Source organism: Lampetra fluviatilis, chromosome 19, assembly GCF_964198595.1.
Source record: "Lampetra fluviatilis chromosome 19, kcLamFluv1.1, whole genome shotgun sequence".
NCBI classification, from domain to species: Eukaryota; Metazoa; Chordata; class Hyperoartia; order Petromyzontiformes; family Petromyzontidae; genus Lampetra; species Lampetra fluviatilis.
This window is the reverse complement of record NC_136293.1, coordinates 12,659,752-12,676,580: the sequence shown is the minus strand read 5'-3', so window position 1 is coordinate 12,676,580 and position 16,829 is coordinate 12,659,752. Positions and strand designations below refer to the sequence as shown.

The window sequence follows — 16,829 nt, the reverse complement described above, 5'->3', positions numbered from 1 at the left end:
TTCTGGGCGTGAATTAAACCCCGGCATAATGTACAGCCTGCCACGGACATCGATTTCCAGAGGGCTCCGTGCGCTACACTGGAGTTCATCGGGAAATGCCTCTTTGTGAATTACGTGCTGTTTGAAGGCGTACGAGCGAGTAGGGAAGTGTGAATTTCTACTCTTAGGTTTTTTCGGTAAAGTCACGTAGGTAAAATAAAATAAAATGTTAATAAAAGTAATAATGGAAATAAAATAAAATAATAAATCACATCAAATCAATTTATGATTTATTATTTTATTTGCATTATTACTTTATTAACTTTTTTTTTTACCTACGTGACTTTACCGAAAAAACCTAAGAGTATGAATCCTTGCAGTCACGAAAGCTTCACATCTAGAAAGTGTGAATTTATTATTGTTGTTGTTGTTACGTGCCCTGTGCACATTACATGGAGCTAGGACCACATCAAACAGAGTGCTTTATGAGTGATCACCGTGCATAACAGGTGTTATAGGTTGCGTATTTGGCTGTTTTAATTCCCACGTGATAAGCCACTTCGTTGAGCTATCATTTGTGGCCAGGTCGCTTCTGTAGAAGAGCTACGGAGCTCAGTGGGCCTTACCTGGTAAAAAAAAGTTTCTCGTTAATGTTGCCCGCAGTTCACCACCCCGCATTGACCACGGATCAATTTTGGTGACTGGCCCACAATCGGTGAACTTGTCAAATGTGAAAGTTGTGAATTTATCGAACGAGGCGGACCTATGATGGACGCCGTTCACTGTCAAACAGGTGTTGGATGGGCGCTCGTGTTTCATCATTGTCCGGGGCTTTGCAAAGTAAATTCCACATTCCTGTGACCGGAGGGACACTGCTGCGGGATCGCTCAAGTGAATGCATCAACGGGGTGGAGCGGTGGCGTAGTAGTTGGCGCACTGCGCTCTCAGCTCGGTGACCTCGATTCGATTTCAGCCCATGGCTAATGTCAGCGGCGGGTGATGTCCGACCCAATCCTGGGCAACCCCTTTCACAAATCTGGCGTGACCGGTCAGGTGAAGTATGGTCAAACAACTCGCAATGTCAACACGGTATATGGGGAGGCCTTCATTCAGCATTGGTTGACGAACTTGAAAATGAGCTTGAACTTGAACATGTCCAGTATATAATGAAGTTGAGTAAAAGAACCTCACTGGGTCTCAATACTCTTTTTCAGGCGTGACTTGCATGGGGATATTTGGCAACGTCCTTTGAGAGCAGTGTTCTTCGCTAATCTTCAAGCTGGGGCAACTTTCGCCGACAAGGCATCAGTGTGAGTGAGGGCCGTCACACATTTGAAACCATTGGGGGGTTTGACAGCAGCACGATGATGATGGTGCTGGGGTGGTGTTGTCACTCGTTGTGTATTGTCTGGGGCCGCACTGAAGGCCACCAGGGGTCCCAGTGGTCCGCAGGCCTTGCAATGAAGAACGCCTCTGTTAAATAAATGTTTGAAAAAAATGGATCTCTACTGAGCACACACATTCATTCTATTAACCTGCACTCAACTGGATATATGCATGAGGTCGTGCCAGTCTAACAATGGCCACGCAATTTCTGCTGACATGGAGAGCAGATAACAGCACACAACAGACAATTAGCAAAACAGCAGGCCTGCATATTGTGGTATTTAATGTAATTGCGCTATTATTGAATCACATCTTTTGTTTTCCAATAACTCACGAACAAAAGCAAACGACAAATGAAGACGTGTCTACTGGGAATATTCGCCCTGGAGATAAATGCGTCCTGTTGGTTGGTTACTTTGTTGAGCCAATAAGTAGAGAAGGAGTTAGTAATGAGTCCAAATCATGCCCCTCGTCAACTCGATCGGTCACTGTGCTCATAATTGATTTCGGGTCAGATCGCCGCGTGAGTCAAATGCCAACAATGTGTGTGTTGTACACCCGCCTTCACCCGGCACAGTCGATTAATGAACGTTGTCTAGTGATGAACAAACGTGGCAATGTAATATTGCTTCAGCACACACACGGTGTGTTAGAGGAGCAATCCGCAACATTTAACAATGACGTCGTACCAAATTCAAAATGTTTGTACGTTGAACTTCTTTTGCGCTGTACGTAGCCAACCGCGCGAATCGGAGGTGCGGGGGAAGGACAACAAACTGAACACAACAAAGCAGTTCTCAAGAAATTAGTTTGTCAATCTAGATGATCTAAAAGTGCATAGCTCCAATGGCTTCCTAATATCGGAAGGAAGAGCATTCCAGACGGCCGAAGAAGCGCATCTGAAAGCGCATCGCGATGCGGTGACCACCGTCTTTGCACGATGGCGCGCCAAAAGCCGCCGCTGCTGCTGCTGCGAGGATGACCACCGGAGTGCGCGTGGTGGTTGTTTGTGCTCCTTGAGATCAGCAAGGTAAATGCTGGGCATTGCTCGCCAACATACCGGAAATAGACTGGTACTTGCCATAGGAATGTGGATCGACAATCCAAGATCACTGCCATGTTTTTACTGGGATTTTTTTTTTACTGTTTCAGCTAAATGCTAGTGGCATCTGCGTGGCAATGCCGTCCACCCGGGTAGCGTGGCGCGTGGCCACACGGGGTTGATTGATCTTGCTGAGTGGAAAGCGTGAAGAGTGTGAAAAGCTGAAGCTCGCTGCCTTCATCACAATCCACCCAACATCGTATTGAGGTCAAGTGGTCCCTTATCAATTGAGATTTGTGGGCCAGACACACGATTGCCAAAGGTGAAGCAAGTCGATAGCCTAATTGTGGCAACCTCTGCAGCTTATGACGAAGGGCAAAATCTATAGGGGGGTCCGAGGGGCGTGCATGACCCGTATGCGTGCTTGCCGGTGCGGCAAATTAGTTAATGTTTAACTCTAGACAGCGGAGGGAATGATCACATTTCATCATTTTACCAATTTTAAACCCTCTCTGACCTGCAATTGTCCACGCACCACGCAAGTTGCAGCGAAGACGTGGAATTTAGGCGAGTCTAATGAGACAGGTCACATGGCAATAATCTGTCTTACGATTTTCCAACATTTTTTACAGAGCCCAAGGGCATCTCCAGACAGAAACTCAATGCGGGCATTCACCCAGGGAAACCTCACCGAATTCTCAAAACGTTTGACAGATTCACTTTTCAATATTTTTGACACTGAGAAGAACACTTGGGTGTCTGGTGAAAAATAAGAACCCATCCATCGGAGGGATTAAAAACTGTAACTCTTCACGGAGGGGTCAGCACCTATTTGCTGTACTGCCTTCGACAGGCAACTCAGGTGATGGATGCTCTGAGCACGGTGGTTAAAATTTGGCATGAACCACCAACCCCACACCAATCTAGCTAGATGACAGACATTGTTCCATCGCACGCAGTGATGGTAGCAACACAATGGCCAGCAAATATGGCCCAGCTTCAAAATTACCAGACTGCATGCACTCAGCAGCACTCAGTCTGGATCGTGCGGGGACGCGTCACCACCATGCATGACACCGGTGCCATTGGCTACCCCAGGGCCACGTCGTGCCCAGTACAGCAACAGTCATTGTTGTTGCGCTGCGGGAGCTAAACTTGCACATCTGTAGCTACCTCGCCTTCACCAATCCGCACTGACCAGCATGGCGAAGTATGTTCAAGATAATCTCCATCGCGGCATGCACGGGGATTCCTCTCGCTCGGCAGTGAATTGGCAACGCGGCTGTACACGTGCACGAGTGAATGACTGTACCGCTTTTTTGTGTAGGCAGATTATAATTAGGCGTTTGTGTTTTTTTTCTCCTCCGTCTGTAGACCTGTGCCTTCCATAGTTTATCTGGAGGGCTCTTGCCAACATCGGGCGCTATTCCAGCGGCATTTGTTTAACAAGCCTGGCTCTGTTGACGAGACCCTGCAGGTCGAACCCGTCCCAGGGTTTGCTTGCTCAAACAAATGCTGCCGGATAGCGTCGGTCTGAAGAGGCAATAGGCCGATGAAGCACACGCGTTGTCCAGTTATCATTGATGGTCAGGTCACTTCTGCGAAATAAGCTGGTGGGTCAGTGGGCTTTACCTGGCGACGTAAACACATGTTTAGTTTTATCGGGATATTTGTTAAAGTTATTTGTTCACCTTTGCTATAGTTTGTAATCTTAGCGTGTTTTTGTTTGTACTGTTTGTTGTTGTAACGTTCTGACCCCGTGCCCCGATTGGACATCTGTGAAAAAATTGCTTCACAGCCCCATCGGATTCCTGCTGCGGTATACAATAAAATAAAAACATTCCGATTCCGATGCTTTATTTATATCTGTGCAGGCACCGAACGGACCTCTGCTTGTATATTTATTTGTCTTGAAGCAACCAGCCGAGCCGGGCCCTGCCGCCCCCCGCCCTCGGCACGACACCGGCAATCATGTGGGTCACGTAGGCGATGTGCTCCGCCAATGTCCCACCCTGCTAATGCGTCTCTCGCTGGGGGCGGGGGGGGGCGGGGGGGGCGGGGGGGGGGGCATGGAGGCCACGGAGCCGGAGGGGGTCGCGTGCCGGCCACCTGCTCACGAGAACCCCGCGCGACGTGGACGGATGACGACGATGACGGTGGTGGTGGGGCGATGTCTCCCGTGGCCACGGTGATTTATTCCACCCCCGACCTGCCTCCCCCGGCAGCGCAAATGCACGGTCGGCTAAACTCGCGAGAAATGCCCTGCGCTGAGCGGCCGCGCGCCGTTCGGTGTTTACGCGTTTGCCGGCGGTCCACGTCGCGTCGGCACAGGCGTCGTCGGTCGGTTCCCTTGCTGGGCGGCGGGTTCTCCGAGCCATCGCCATCTCGCGTGGACTTGCGCTGGCACCGACACAAACGTCATGTGGTGTGTGTTGCGCGCCCGCGACATACATGCCGTGCGCTTTTTTGGGCTCTTTGCCCAGGACTGGTTGACGAAAGGCTCGCCACTCATGTTGGTCATGGCCAGGGATCGAACTCAGGTTGCTGAGTTCATAGCGCCCGTTCGTAGGAAACCCTGAATACATATACACGCGTGGCGTGTAACGGTTCATCAGCACCACGATTCAATGAATTACCATGATATAAGGTCACGAGTTGATGCAAGGATGAAGGATACATAGAAAAAAGTGATTGTAGCGGCCTCTGGCGGCTGTAGGGGGTGGTAAAAACTCGTTCCTTCTACTCGAATGTGGAATTTTCGCTGCTTCCACGCGCGGTCAACGGACACGAGCACCATTCAAAAGCGTAATGCTTCTGCTGTCAGCATCATAATCATCACCATCACATCAGCCGCCATCCTTTCACGTCCCACGATGCCACACTCCGTCTCTCTCGCGCACGCGAACCGATCCTCGTCAATCCGTCTCCGCGGTGGTCGTCCTCTCGGCGCGAGTTCCATCCTTCTGTTTTCGTGTCGGCTGCCACTTCGTCACCAGTCGGACCCTCTTCCCGAGACGCGGGCCCCTTCTGCGTGTCTCTGATTTGTATTTGTTCCCCGAGCGATGCGTTCTTATTTACCTCGCTGCAATTTCCAGCCGGCGTGGGGTCGGCGCCGTTCCCCCCCCCCCCGTGTGCTTGTCAGCCGTGTCTAGTAACAGGTCATATTTGATCATCACGCGGCCTAAACCAAAAATCAATTGTGAATCAGGTCACATTTATGTGTTTTTGTTGTTGTTTAACGCAACAGCTGAGCGCGGGTTCACAGGCCCAACATTTCCAATGACCACACAACAACAACAACAACGCCAACAACGCCAACGCAGCTGTATCAGGGTTGTGACAGCTGCGAGTAGCACGTTTGTTTGAGATGGAGCGAGGTTACACGAGCTTGAGCAGAAGAGGCGATGGGGAGGGCACAGCGCGTGAAGAAGCAGAAAGAGGAAGCGCTGTGACCTGCGCTTTAACACAAAGTGCGGCGGAGGTCAATCTGGTAGGTACCCGAGTCCTTGACACGGTGGGGGAATGAATGAGCGAAGTCCACTTGAGCAGTCAGCATGGCAGTAGTGATAGAAGAGTGGTGATGATGAGGAGGAGGAGACGGTAAGGAGGTAGTATCTCGCAGCCGGCGGTGAGGGAGTGATGGGGGGGGCATCAGCAGCGGGCGCTGGGATCATCAATCAGCCTGCCCGCTTCGCGTTGAATTGCACGAGGAGCCGCGGAAGGTGGAACTGGGGCGTTCCACCCCCGGCAGGTCACCAGGATTCCAGCTAATGAGGAGTGTGTGCTTTGCATCGAACCGTTCTAATATTTGTACACGGGGTTTTTTTTTTTAAGAAGGCTTTGGCACGTAAAACAAAAATCCTCACGCTTCTTTTTTTTCGTTGACGATACACCGATCGAACACTTTGCGCGGTGCGCAATGCATTCTGGAGTTGTGTGGCGCCTAAATGTGATTGCATCTCAATCCGCTGTACAGAACAAGTGGGGACATTAATATTCCCTCTCTCGAGAGAGAAAGAGAGGCAGTCAGTCAACGACCGTGTCACAGATCGCAACTATATTTCCAAACCCCAGATTGTAACTGTCACGCACACGACGAGATTTACTACCTCGAATGAGCGCGCAGTTCCACAAACTACGAGACTTTCTCCTCGAGATTGAACGTAACTGTAACGAGTTCTGGAGCACCCCCCCCCCCAGTGCTTCACATACATCGTGCGCAGCTCGAAACCCATCGGTTCTGGCGGGTGACATTGCACGCGTGAATGGTGAGCGCAATCAACAAACGCAAATCGTCGCCGCCCTCGCTTGATGCTGATGCCGCTGCTGATGCCGCTGCAGACCGCAATAGCGCACGTGCCTTCACGGAGGGGCGAAGCGCACTCAGAGTCAATTGCATTCGCCCTCTTTCGGCTGCGAGATAAGACGTGCGCGGTGCTTGGCTCCCCTTCTATCAGCAAAACGTCGTGATAGATGGGGGCCAGACCACTCCACGTACGATGCCGCTAAGCAGCGGCACTGTGGGAGGGGTCTCGGCGAGGCTATTGATGTCGCTGCCGATACGATCAATGCATCGAGAAAAGGTGGTCACCGCATCGCGCGCTTTCGTACGCGGCCGTCTGGAACGCTCTTCTCTCCGATATTAGGAAGGCGCTGGGAGCTGCGCGACTTGTACGTCTACGTTGACAACTCGTTTCATCCAAGCTGCTTGTTGTTGCGTTTAGTTTGTTGTCCTTCCCCCACAACTCCGATTAACACGGTCGGCTACATTCTTGTATATACATACACAATCATCATAATCAGCCTTAACCAATCCACTGCTAGATGAGTTTACCGAAAGAACCAAGAAGATTACATTTGTTATCATGTTACAGTGTTATTATTACCCGTTTCTTTTTCCATTAAAAACGAAAGTCCCACAAGTGTTAAAACATGTTTTTGAAGCGCCCCCTGTACATCACCACGCGGCTCAGTGCGTGTTGGTGAAGGGAACGGGGAACCAGGATGGGTTCGGACATTCGAACTCAGGTGGCCCAATCGATAGCGCAATGCACAATCTGCTGCTCGTTCCACGCCACCCACTGCCCCCCCCCCACCCCTCAATAGATAACTAGAAGCGATTGGTGAAAATGTATGCAAATATATCGCAACCATTATTACACTCCCGACATCCCAATTTCATCTCGGTGGGTGACTCCAGCAGGCACGAATATGGATGAAGGCGATTCCTACAATTCCGCTGTTGCGATGACAAACCATGTACCCAACCTCTCTCCTGTACCGTAATTCATCAACTCCACGTGCCAATTTTAAGTTCACGTCCGCTTGCAGATTTGTTGCACGTGCTAAATGTGCTCATCGGGACTTTCGCGTCAGTCAAACTGGTGACACGTGCAGGGTGTGCGCAAAGACAAAGATCCCCCATATAGCCTGTAACAGATTTTTGAGGAAAGTGCTGTTAGCGAGCCAATTATGGGGTGGGTGGGTAGCCTGCACCACGTCCGGCTGCCTTTGTCTCCCCAGTGGCAATGCTTACACACACCGCACCAGGCACTCATTTGAGGTTGAGTCAACATAGGGGAGGCCCAGGAACGGTTCAGAAAATCGTCACCGGTGTTGACCGTGAGCGGGACAGGAATCCGGGCCGTTAGGTTCGTAGCGCAGCGCGCTAGCCGCTGCACTACCCACACAAACACACATTCACACGTACAGGCGAGTGGGGAAAATGGGATTTGGAGAGGGGAGGAGGGCGTGCTTAGGCAGGCGGAGGGAGAGACAGAGGTGTGGGAGTGTGGATGCTTGTGGGAGTAAGCACGTCAACATCTGCCGCAACGAGATGTGGCGTTTCAGGGCGCATTTCAAGTAGCGCATGCGATGCTACGGACAGAATGACCCTCTGCATGCTCGGTTAAACCCTCGTCCAGTGATCAATGCATCTGCACAGATGATTCATGGAAGATACTCATCGCTTGCTTGCACCTTTCCTGCATATTTATTTGTCTGATCGATCGACTTTATTGCAAGCTTCTTGTCCAAGGGTGCCCGTCGTCAGAAAGTGACGATACAGGGCAATGGAATCCTTACAAAGCTTAAAACGAAAAGGATTTTCAGTCAAATCAATACAATCTGTTTTTATAACCATTTTTTCCACACACAATGCATTGAGACAAATACGATTATCAAACGCATTTGCAATCAATGTGTGTGTGTGCATGTTTTTCTTTAAAGCGATGAATCAATCAATCAAACTATTTCTGCAATTCATAGTGGTTTACAGGCATGAACAGTAAAAGTGAAATTGTAGGCAAAATAAAATCACATTGTAATCCAGTCTCCAATGAAATAGTGATCGAGAGGGAAGAGACTACGTTTGTGAAAGAGACTCCAGATTGTTCGAGGTTTAATAATCGTCTAGAATGATGGAGAAAAACGAGCCGGCTCTCAGTATTCCGGTCGAAAAGAACCCCGACTCGATTAATTCACCCCCGACGCTACGCTACAGCTTGGCGCTACTCCTCTGTTGAATGTGAAATTGTTAGCTCACCCTTCTAGCAATGCACAAAGCGCATGTCTCTTGGGTTAAGCTTCTGTCTGTATCGATATGCCTATTTCTGAAACACGGTGTATATATAAGAGAGATATGGTTTCACTTCAAATAGCCACAGGGTTGTGTAATGGGTTGTGATATAGCTCCATTAGTAAGGCAGCACACGTACAATCATGGAAACATGGATTCAAATCCTGGCCAGGTTTGTTTGAGTCTCATCATCACCATCACCATCAATAATTCATCATCATCTTCATAATGTAACTGGACAGGGTGAAATGAGCACCAGATGTTCATTATATTTTGATGGGAAGTTAACTACGGCTGTCTCATTGAGAGTCTGCAGCCCCTGCCACAGTAATGTTGAATTGTATCGACTGGCTCGTGACAAGCAATGGATATAATCGCCACGCAATGCGCGTCTGGGTGCGGTCAAAGGCAGTTTGGCTGGCACATTCAACGAAGGGTGCAGGATTTCCGCCTGTTGTCTAGCCAGCGCTCACTCTCATACTGACCATCGCACCGATACACAGCAGTTAGTTCAGGGCGAGTCGGCCTATGGGTAGGTCAAGGCGAGGTTCATAAACCGATGCTCACTAATGTGCAATTCATATGGATGTGGTTGCATTGCAGTGGATAGCAGCACATGCGCGCACAACAAAGACAAATATCCCCCGTATAGCCTTTACAGACTGTTGGGGTAAATGCTGTTAGCGAGCACGCGATGATGTAGATGGCCAGAACCACGCCCGGCCGCCTTTGTCTCCGTAGTGACGACGTTTACTACACACCGCACCATGTACTTATTTGAGGCTGAGTCGACCTCGGGGAGGCCCAGGACCGTTTCAGATCAATCGTCACTGGTGTTGGTACCTGTGAGCGGGAATCGGACTCGGGTGGCCAGGTTCGTAGCGCGGAGCGCTAACCGCTCCACCACCGCTCCGCACATGCACACACGCACGTGCACGCACGTGCTACAACTGTACGTGCGTGCATCTCAAAGCGCTGATAATAGAGTCCCCGTCCCCACCTCGCCCCCACCTCTGCCGAAGAGACCTCGCGTGCAATTTGCTCGCAATACGTGGCGTGTCACACCGCGATGGTGTTCCACCCGCACACGTTCGTCGGATGCGATCAACTAATGGGGATGGCCTGTACCTCCGCATTAAGCCGAGGCTCCATCTCTCCAATAGACACCCGTGCGGGTGGCAAGCGGCCCGTGGATTCCACTTGGGACCGCCGGTTAGAGACCATACGACCAAATATTGGGTGCATTTACTCGCATGTATGTCCATCGAGCCAGGCTAGAAGTGAAATGAATTTCAGCGGACAACTATGGAAGGGGCATTTGCATGGCAGTGCACTTCGCGTCCGTAATCATTGCGGCGCGTTCTCCCACTTGCACGCATCTCCGTGTGTTGTGCCTCACGAAGGAATGCCAGAGAGGGCATCGCTGCAATGGAATTCTGATCGAAAACTCTTAAAATCCATAAAACTTTAAAAAAAATCTTCTTCCCTCTTCATCATCGTCTTCGTCCTCATCTTCCTATTCTACTCAAAAATTCTGCGTGACTGAATTAAACGCAGCGCAAACAATTTGAAAAAATGCATCTGATTCATTCTAAACTTGGACAGCTGACTGGAATGCTCTTTGCTATTCAAAGTAACTAAACTCTTTTGAGCAATTTAAAATAAATTTTTCGAATGTTTAACTCAGCACTCCCACTGATCCGAACCCTAACCAAAGAGCCAGCCAGACCCTGGTACCAGCCCTACCACTCATCTAATCAATTAGCCAGACCTGTATACGAGCCCTACCACTACTCCAACTAACCAGCCATCCACTCACTGATACTAGCTCATCGAGTAACTGTCCCACTTACGCGAACCCAACCCATTAGATCGTGTAAAAATAAATGTGTCGTTAAACCCGCCACCACCCGACACAGCCAATTAGTAAGGTTTGTCACGTAAACAGAACGTGCCAATTCGTTACTAGCACAGCACATCGGTGTGTTGGAGAGCAAATCCACAACATTTACAATCTGAGTACGTTTTTACCAATTCGTTACTAGCCCAGCACATCGGTGTGTTGGAGAGCAAATCCACAACATTCACAATCTGAGTACGACGTTTTTACCAATTCGTTACTAGCTCAACACATCGGTGTGTTGGAGAGCAAATCCACAACATTTACAATCTGAGTACGACGTTTTTACCAATTCGTTACTAGCCCAGCACATCGGTGTGTTGGAGAGCAAATCCACAACATTCACAATCTGAGTACGACGTTTTTACCAATTCGTTACTAGCTCAACACATCGGTGTGTTGGAGAGCAAATCCACAACATTTACAATCTGAGTACAATCTCACCCGCGGCACTTTTCACCTTCGCGGGTTGATTGTCAGTGGCTGCCGCTGGGAGCGTCATCTGCACGAAGCGCGCCCTGCCCACGGGCGATGGCGCAGCCTGGCCGCCACGAGTCCCCTGTGCGAGGAATTAAATCCCCCCCCCGTCCAATCTCCCCCTCTCTCCCACCTTTGTGAAGCCCAGCACCTGAGCCCCCCTCTGGCCCGTTGCGCCGTCTGTCCGCACACTCAACAGCTCTGCTACCCCCGCCCGTGGGCAGTGACCGTGAGCGTGTTTGTTGACAACCTGGTGCATCTGTGAAAAAAAAATAATAAAGATTCTGATTCTGAGCCTAATTATGTGTCGTTGTATATCGCATGATGGGTGGACAGTTGTATAAGCATAACTAATTTATGTCGCGCAAATTAATGTTTAGAATTTCCCATCAGCGGAGCGGCTTTTATATCAGCATTTGTTTGAGCAAAACAACACTCTGTATTGGTTTATACTTTCTGGGTGTCATCATCAGCAGAGTCCAGCTTTTACTGGTCATTGCTCAGGCTGCCTTGCCCTGCCTGTCCCCGTGTGCTTTGTGGCTCCGCACAGCGGAGACAAATCACTGTGCAGAGCGGCTCCCACACTCACGTCTATCGATCAGCCATGAGCCTTCAGTTACAAGCTGTCGCGCCAGTCGATTACGGGAGCCTCCATTTTGTTGGCGATTACCCTGCTACGAAAATGGTCAGAAACATGGACATTGATGAAGAAAATTAAAATAACGTATGAATGCACAAAGTCTCGTGGAGAAAATGCGTACTTGGGATTACAATGAGAGAAAGGCAGAGGAATCCATGGATTAGAGAACATACCACAGGTTAGAGGCATATTTAGAACTTTTTTTAAAGAACAGCTTTAGGTAGGACAGGTCGCTCGGAGGGGAAATACGGATGGTGGGAGACAATAACAAGAGAGGTGGCAGCCAAGGGAGGGCTTCAACCGCGGAGATGGAGCGTTGACATCGGCTTGTGTGAGCGTGCCCGATGGATTGTTGAGAGCTGGCAATGGTCTCGGGAGGCCATCATCCATCGGTGGATGTTTGTTGCTGCTGAAGACGACGACATGCCTGTCGACCCCTTATCAGTGCCCCTACCTCGTTACAGACAAACTCAGACCGTATTGGTCACCCCGTGCCCCTTGAAAATCTCAAAGTTCATCCTGCAAAGTCCCGTACGGCTGTACGCAGTATGGATATGAAAACTTAATTTCTCTGTACAAGAACACGGGGTAAACCGTATGGGGTGACAGGTTTGTGATGATGATGATGACGGCACTACAATTTATTATGCTAACGCTCGTGCACTAACCGCACAGGTAACGCTATTCTGTCAGAGTGTATATTCTATTCTGCAAGAGTGTATCTTCTATTCTGTCAGAGTGTATATTCTATTCTGTCAGATTGTATATTCTATTCTGCCAGAGTGTATCTTCTATTCTGTCAGAGTGTATATATTCTATTCTATCAGAGTGTATATATTCTATTATATCAGAGTGTATATTCTATTCTTCTGCCAGAGTGTATATTAAAAGTGCTTTGTTAAAGCATTTCGGTGTTAATCAGTCACTTCCTGACCTTGTTGAAAAAACTAATTACTGGTAAAAACAAATACATGTAAATCAATCTCGCTGAAAACTATACAGATAGAGACGTTCGCTAAGCTGTGCGGTGGTAAATCATCATTATGACAATGTTAACAGTTTCTAAGCTATCAACCCAGCGGTGTTTGTTTAACAAGCTGAACTGGCGATGAGACCGAATCCTGCCCAGAGTTTGCTCGCTTAAACAAAATGCTGCCGGATAACATTGGCACAGAAAGCCAATGGGCCAATGGACTGAAAAATTATATAATAAAATAATTACAATTAGAGGGGTCCGTTCGTCGGGGAGATGGAGCGATGAACTCAGTTCATGTGCGGAGGCACTGGATGGATTGTTGCATCACGAGATCGTGAGATGTGTCGGCAGTTTGGGGAGCCGTTCATCCAGCGGTGGTTTGATCACGGCTCATGATGGCGATGATGTTGACTTGGAGACCCAAAGCGAAGGTCTTGCTTGGTAGCGTAGCGGGCAGCATGGTGGCCAAAGCTACGGGTTGGGGCGCCCTTGACGACCACCATGGGATATATTTTCAACAACAGTGTCAGAGAACAAACAAGGTATTTAAAACGCGGTTTTAATTGTTATTTTCACGAAAAGGCTTTTATTTACGTTTCCAATTTTTATTTTTATTTAGTTAGAGCAGTCCCGGTTGGCTTCCGCAACATTTGCGCATCGCATGTTCGTTTCCATGTTGTTGTCACGTAGACTTCGACACCGCGAGCGTAACGATGATGCGCTTCGGGCAAGAGGAGCCCTCTGGGTACCACCGCGCGAGTCCAAATCAAATATTGGGGCCCCACCCGACCGATCGCCGCACCCCGTGAGCTGATAACGTCGTTACTGCGCCACTGGTCCTGCCTGAATATTTGGTAATGAAACACGACGATACATCAGCTGCCGACCATCGCAAAATGATACGTGGCCTGTCAGCTCCCCCTCAAGGCATCGCTCTGCGTGGTGCGCGCATTTGTGTCGCGGGACTGCGAGCGCGGTGCGCTGCAGACGCGGCCACCCGAGTTGGATTCCCGCTCGTGGCCCATAACAGTGACGATTATTTGAACCGGTCCTGGGTCTCCCCTAGGTCGACTTAGCCTCAAATGAGTACCTGGTGCGATATGTAAACATCACCACAATAGGCACTCGCAAACAGCACTTGCCCCAACGGCATGTTAAATCAGAGAGCGGTGGTGCAATGGTTTGCATACCTGCATTACGAACCCGCCAAACGGAGTTCAATTCCCGGCCACGGCCGTGTTGAAGGTGAACCGGGACCCACTTTCGGTGTCCCGTTCACGCACACTTTCCTCCGGTGAGTCAAACTTAATGGGAGACGAAAGGCAGCCGGGCGCCATACACCGACAGATGACTCGCGCGCGTCAATAGGTGCTCGCTAACAGCAGCGCTCACGCCGCCTGCAGCGTGTGCCAAAACTACCGAGCGCTCCATCATCGCGCGTCCTGGTCACGTCTGAGTCTGCACATCTCGTCAGCCGTACACAGCCCCCCCCCCTCTAGCCCAGCAGTGTTGGTTCAACACGAGCAAACCCCCGGCTCGGTTTTCACATTCGTTGTGTCATCGGCAGTCAGGCTTCCATACATCGACGGCGAGTGATGAACTTACCGAATGTTTATAGGCATGGATGCAAGTCTGCGTGGCTGCACGGGCATCTGTGTCTGTACGTTAAGATGGAATAAACACATTCCGACCAAAAGACTGAGCCTCATTCTCGAACAAATAGTACTTGGTGTTTACAAAAAAAACGGATACCTCTTTGGGTTATAAACATCGCACATGCGCCAATGGTGCTGTAATATACCGGGTGTAATTATCAGTCTGCTGATCGTGCGAGCGAACGGCGACTCTCTTGTGCGTGTGCATGCCGGACGATTCATTTCAAGATGCCCCACTAATACCGTAGCGAGATATTACGACGTTATCGAGAACAAACATCACGTTTGAATTCCAAACCTCCACGTATCTCCCACCAATCTCAGTACGCGTTTAAAAAAATCTTGAAACAATCTCCACTGCAACAAATGGAGCCATCGCTTTCACGGTATGCACGACATTCACATCACCTGTTTGAGACGAAAGAGGTGGGGGGGGGGTCATGCGAAATGAGCAGGGTATCTATTCGTGGATCACCCCGTGTTGGATACCATCCCCAAAAGGTTCTCGCTACCAAAAAAACTTGTCCACCCCAGCAGCGTGTGATGCCGTCAACACGGGCCAATCTCGCTCTCTGTGTTGGGTCAAATGAGCTTCGCTAATAACATCCCCATCATGTCCACGCACGCCAGTTACTATAGTTACAGCCCGTGTCGTGCTCTACAGCCCCTTGTCAATCCACTGCTGGATGGATGAGGACCTCCCTATGCGGGTTGGTGAAGGCGGGGAGCTGTAGACGACGGAGTAGAGTACAACATTGGGGATGTTCCCGCACCACCGTCTGCTGTCAAGATCAGGGTGCCCGCTCGCAGCGCGGTGACCACACATCCAAGCCCTCGCCAGGATCAACACAACCTGGCTAGATTCTCAGCTCTGGCGACAATGGTGCGCAAATTCGTGCGGTTGTTTCGCATGCAAATCAATAGCAAAAGTCATAACAATCACAGTCACTACAAGGTGTGCAACAGCCCCTGGCCATCTCGGCAATTCATTTAGCATTAAGACCACAAACCTTGCGTGGCCAACGCAAATCATGGCTTTGGCAATGTACAGATATCGATTATAATACGACAGCAAGACGCCTGCGGCTATTACAAGTAATATGCATACACACACGCACACACACACACACGTGTACTCGCAGAGAGTATAGCAGCTATTGCGGGCGCTGTGCACGCACACACGTGCGCGCAGCACACACACTTGTGTACTCACACAGGATAGTAGGATAAGCCATCGGAGCCCGAGTCGTGGAACCCCTCCGGCTGCACGCTACAGTCCCCGTTTTGATGCAAGCGGCTTGCCGAGGCATCCATCACACTCGCTTGGCTTCTTGAATCACTCGGGGGGTTTTGGGGATGGCGCTGGAAGAAAGCGTTCGGCTGGGCTGCGTTACGAGTGAGGCTTAGAGTCACAGTCGAATGCCACGTGTCCACGACCGGCATCCGCGGCTCTCGCGTGGCGCCTCGGAGCGGAGTGCGCTCTGCATGCCGACGACGGCGTTCTCGTGTGCATCTGCATGCCGGCTGACGTCACGCGTCTCCTTTATTGAGCCGCTCCTCCTCCTCCCCTCTCTCCGAATCAGCACGTCAACACGCTCGCATTCGCGGGTAACCTTCAGTTTCATGTATTCGGTATAACCCTGTGAGCCATGCGGCTCTTGACTCGGGTGTCCGCCCGTAATTGTGCCGCCCGCACGAATCGTCTCTTGATGAATATTCATGCGACCGACCATTATTGGGTGCCCGTGGGCAATACACACCAGCATGTGTTTGCGGTGTATATTACAGACATAGTCAAGCGACACACGCGGGATTCTGTCGCGGTGTAAAGGGCAGTGCACTGGACTTGCAACCCAGAGGGTCGCCGCTTCGATCTGTCGGTAAAGCTGGCTGCAAGACGGAGCGCGATACTGAACTCCCCTCGCCTCTCTCCAACTCCGCAGTTATAAATGAATGAGCGGTCGATCGGCAAGTGGTGGTGGGATCTTCTTGTCCGCGCTCACACTTCTCTCAATTCGTCTGAGCAGCGTGGAAGAGAAGCCCCCCCCCCCATGTGGGAAGAGCTCTATGGAGCTCCCTCGAGTGAAGGTCCTCCATCAGCAGTGCCATCAATAGGACATTGCAGTGTTGCACCTTGACATCGGCGACAGACGCACGCCACGTGCCTCCTCTCCACGTGCAGAGTTTTAGTAATCAT

General features: G+C 50.2%; 1 protein-coding gene across 1 annotated transcript in view; it reads right to left on the bottom strand.

The window, feature by feature from the left end:
- Nucleotides 1–16,132, bottom strand: part of LOC144937691 (short transient receptor potential channel 7-like) — a 54,094-nt gene extending 37,962 nt beyond the window's left edge. Inside the window, exon 1 of the mRNA XM_078865110.1 lies at nt 15,846–16,132. Coding sequence (XP_078721236.1) covers nt 15,846–16,075 — 230 coding nt within the window. The 5' untranslated portion in view covers nt 16,076–16,132. The remainder of the gene's footprint in view (nt 1–15,845) is intronic.
- Between the last annotated feature and the right edge of the window lie 697 nt (nt 16,133–16,829).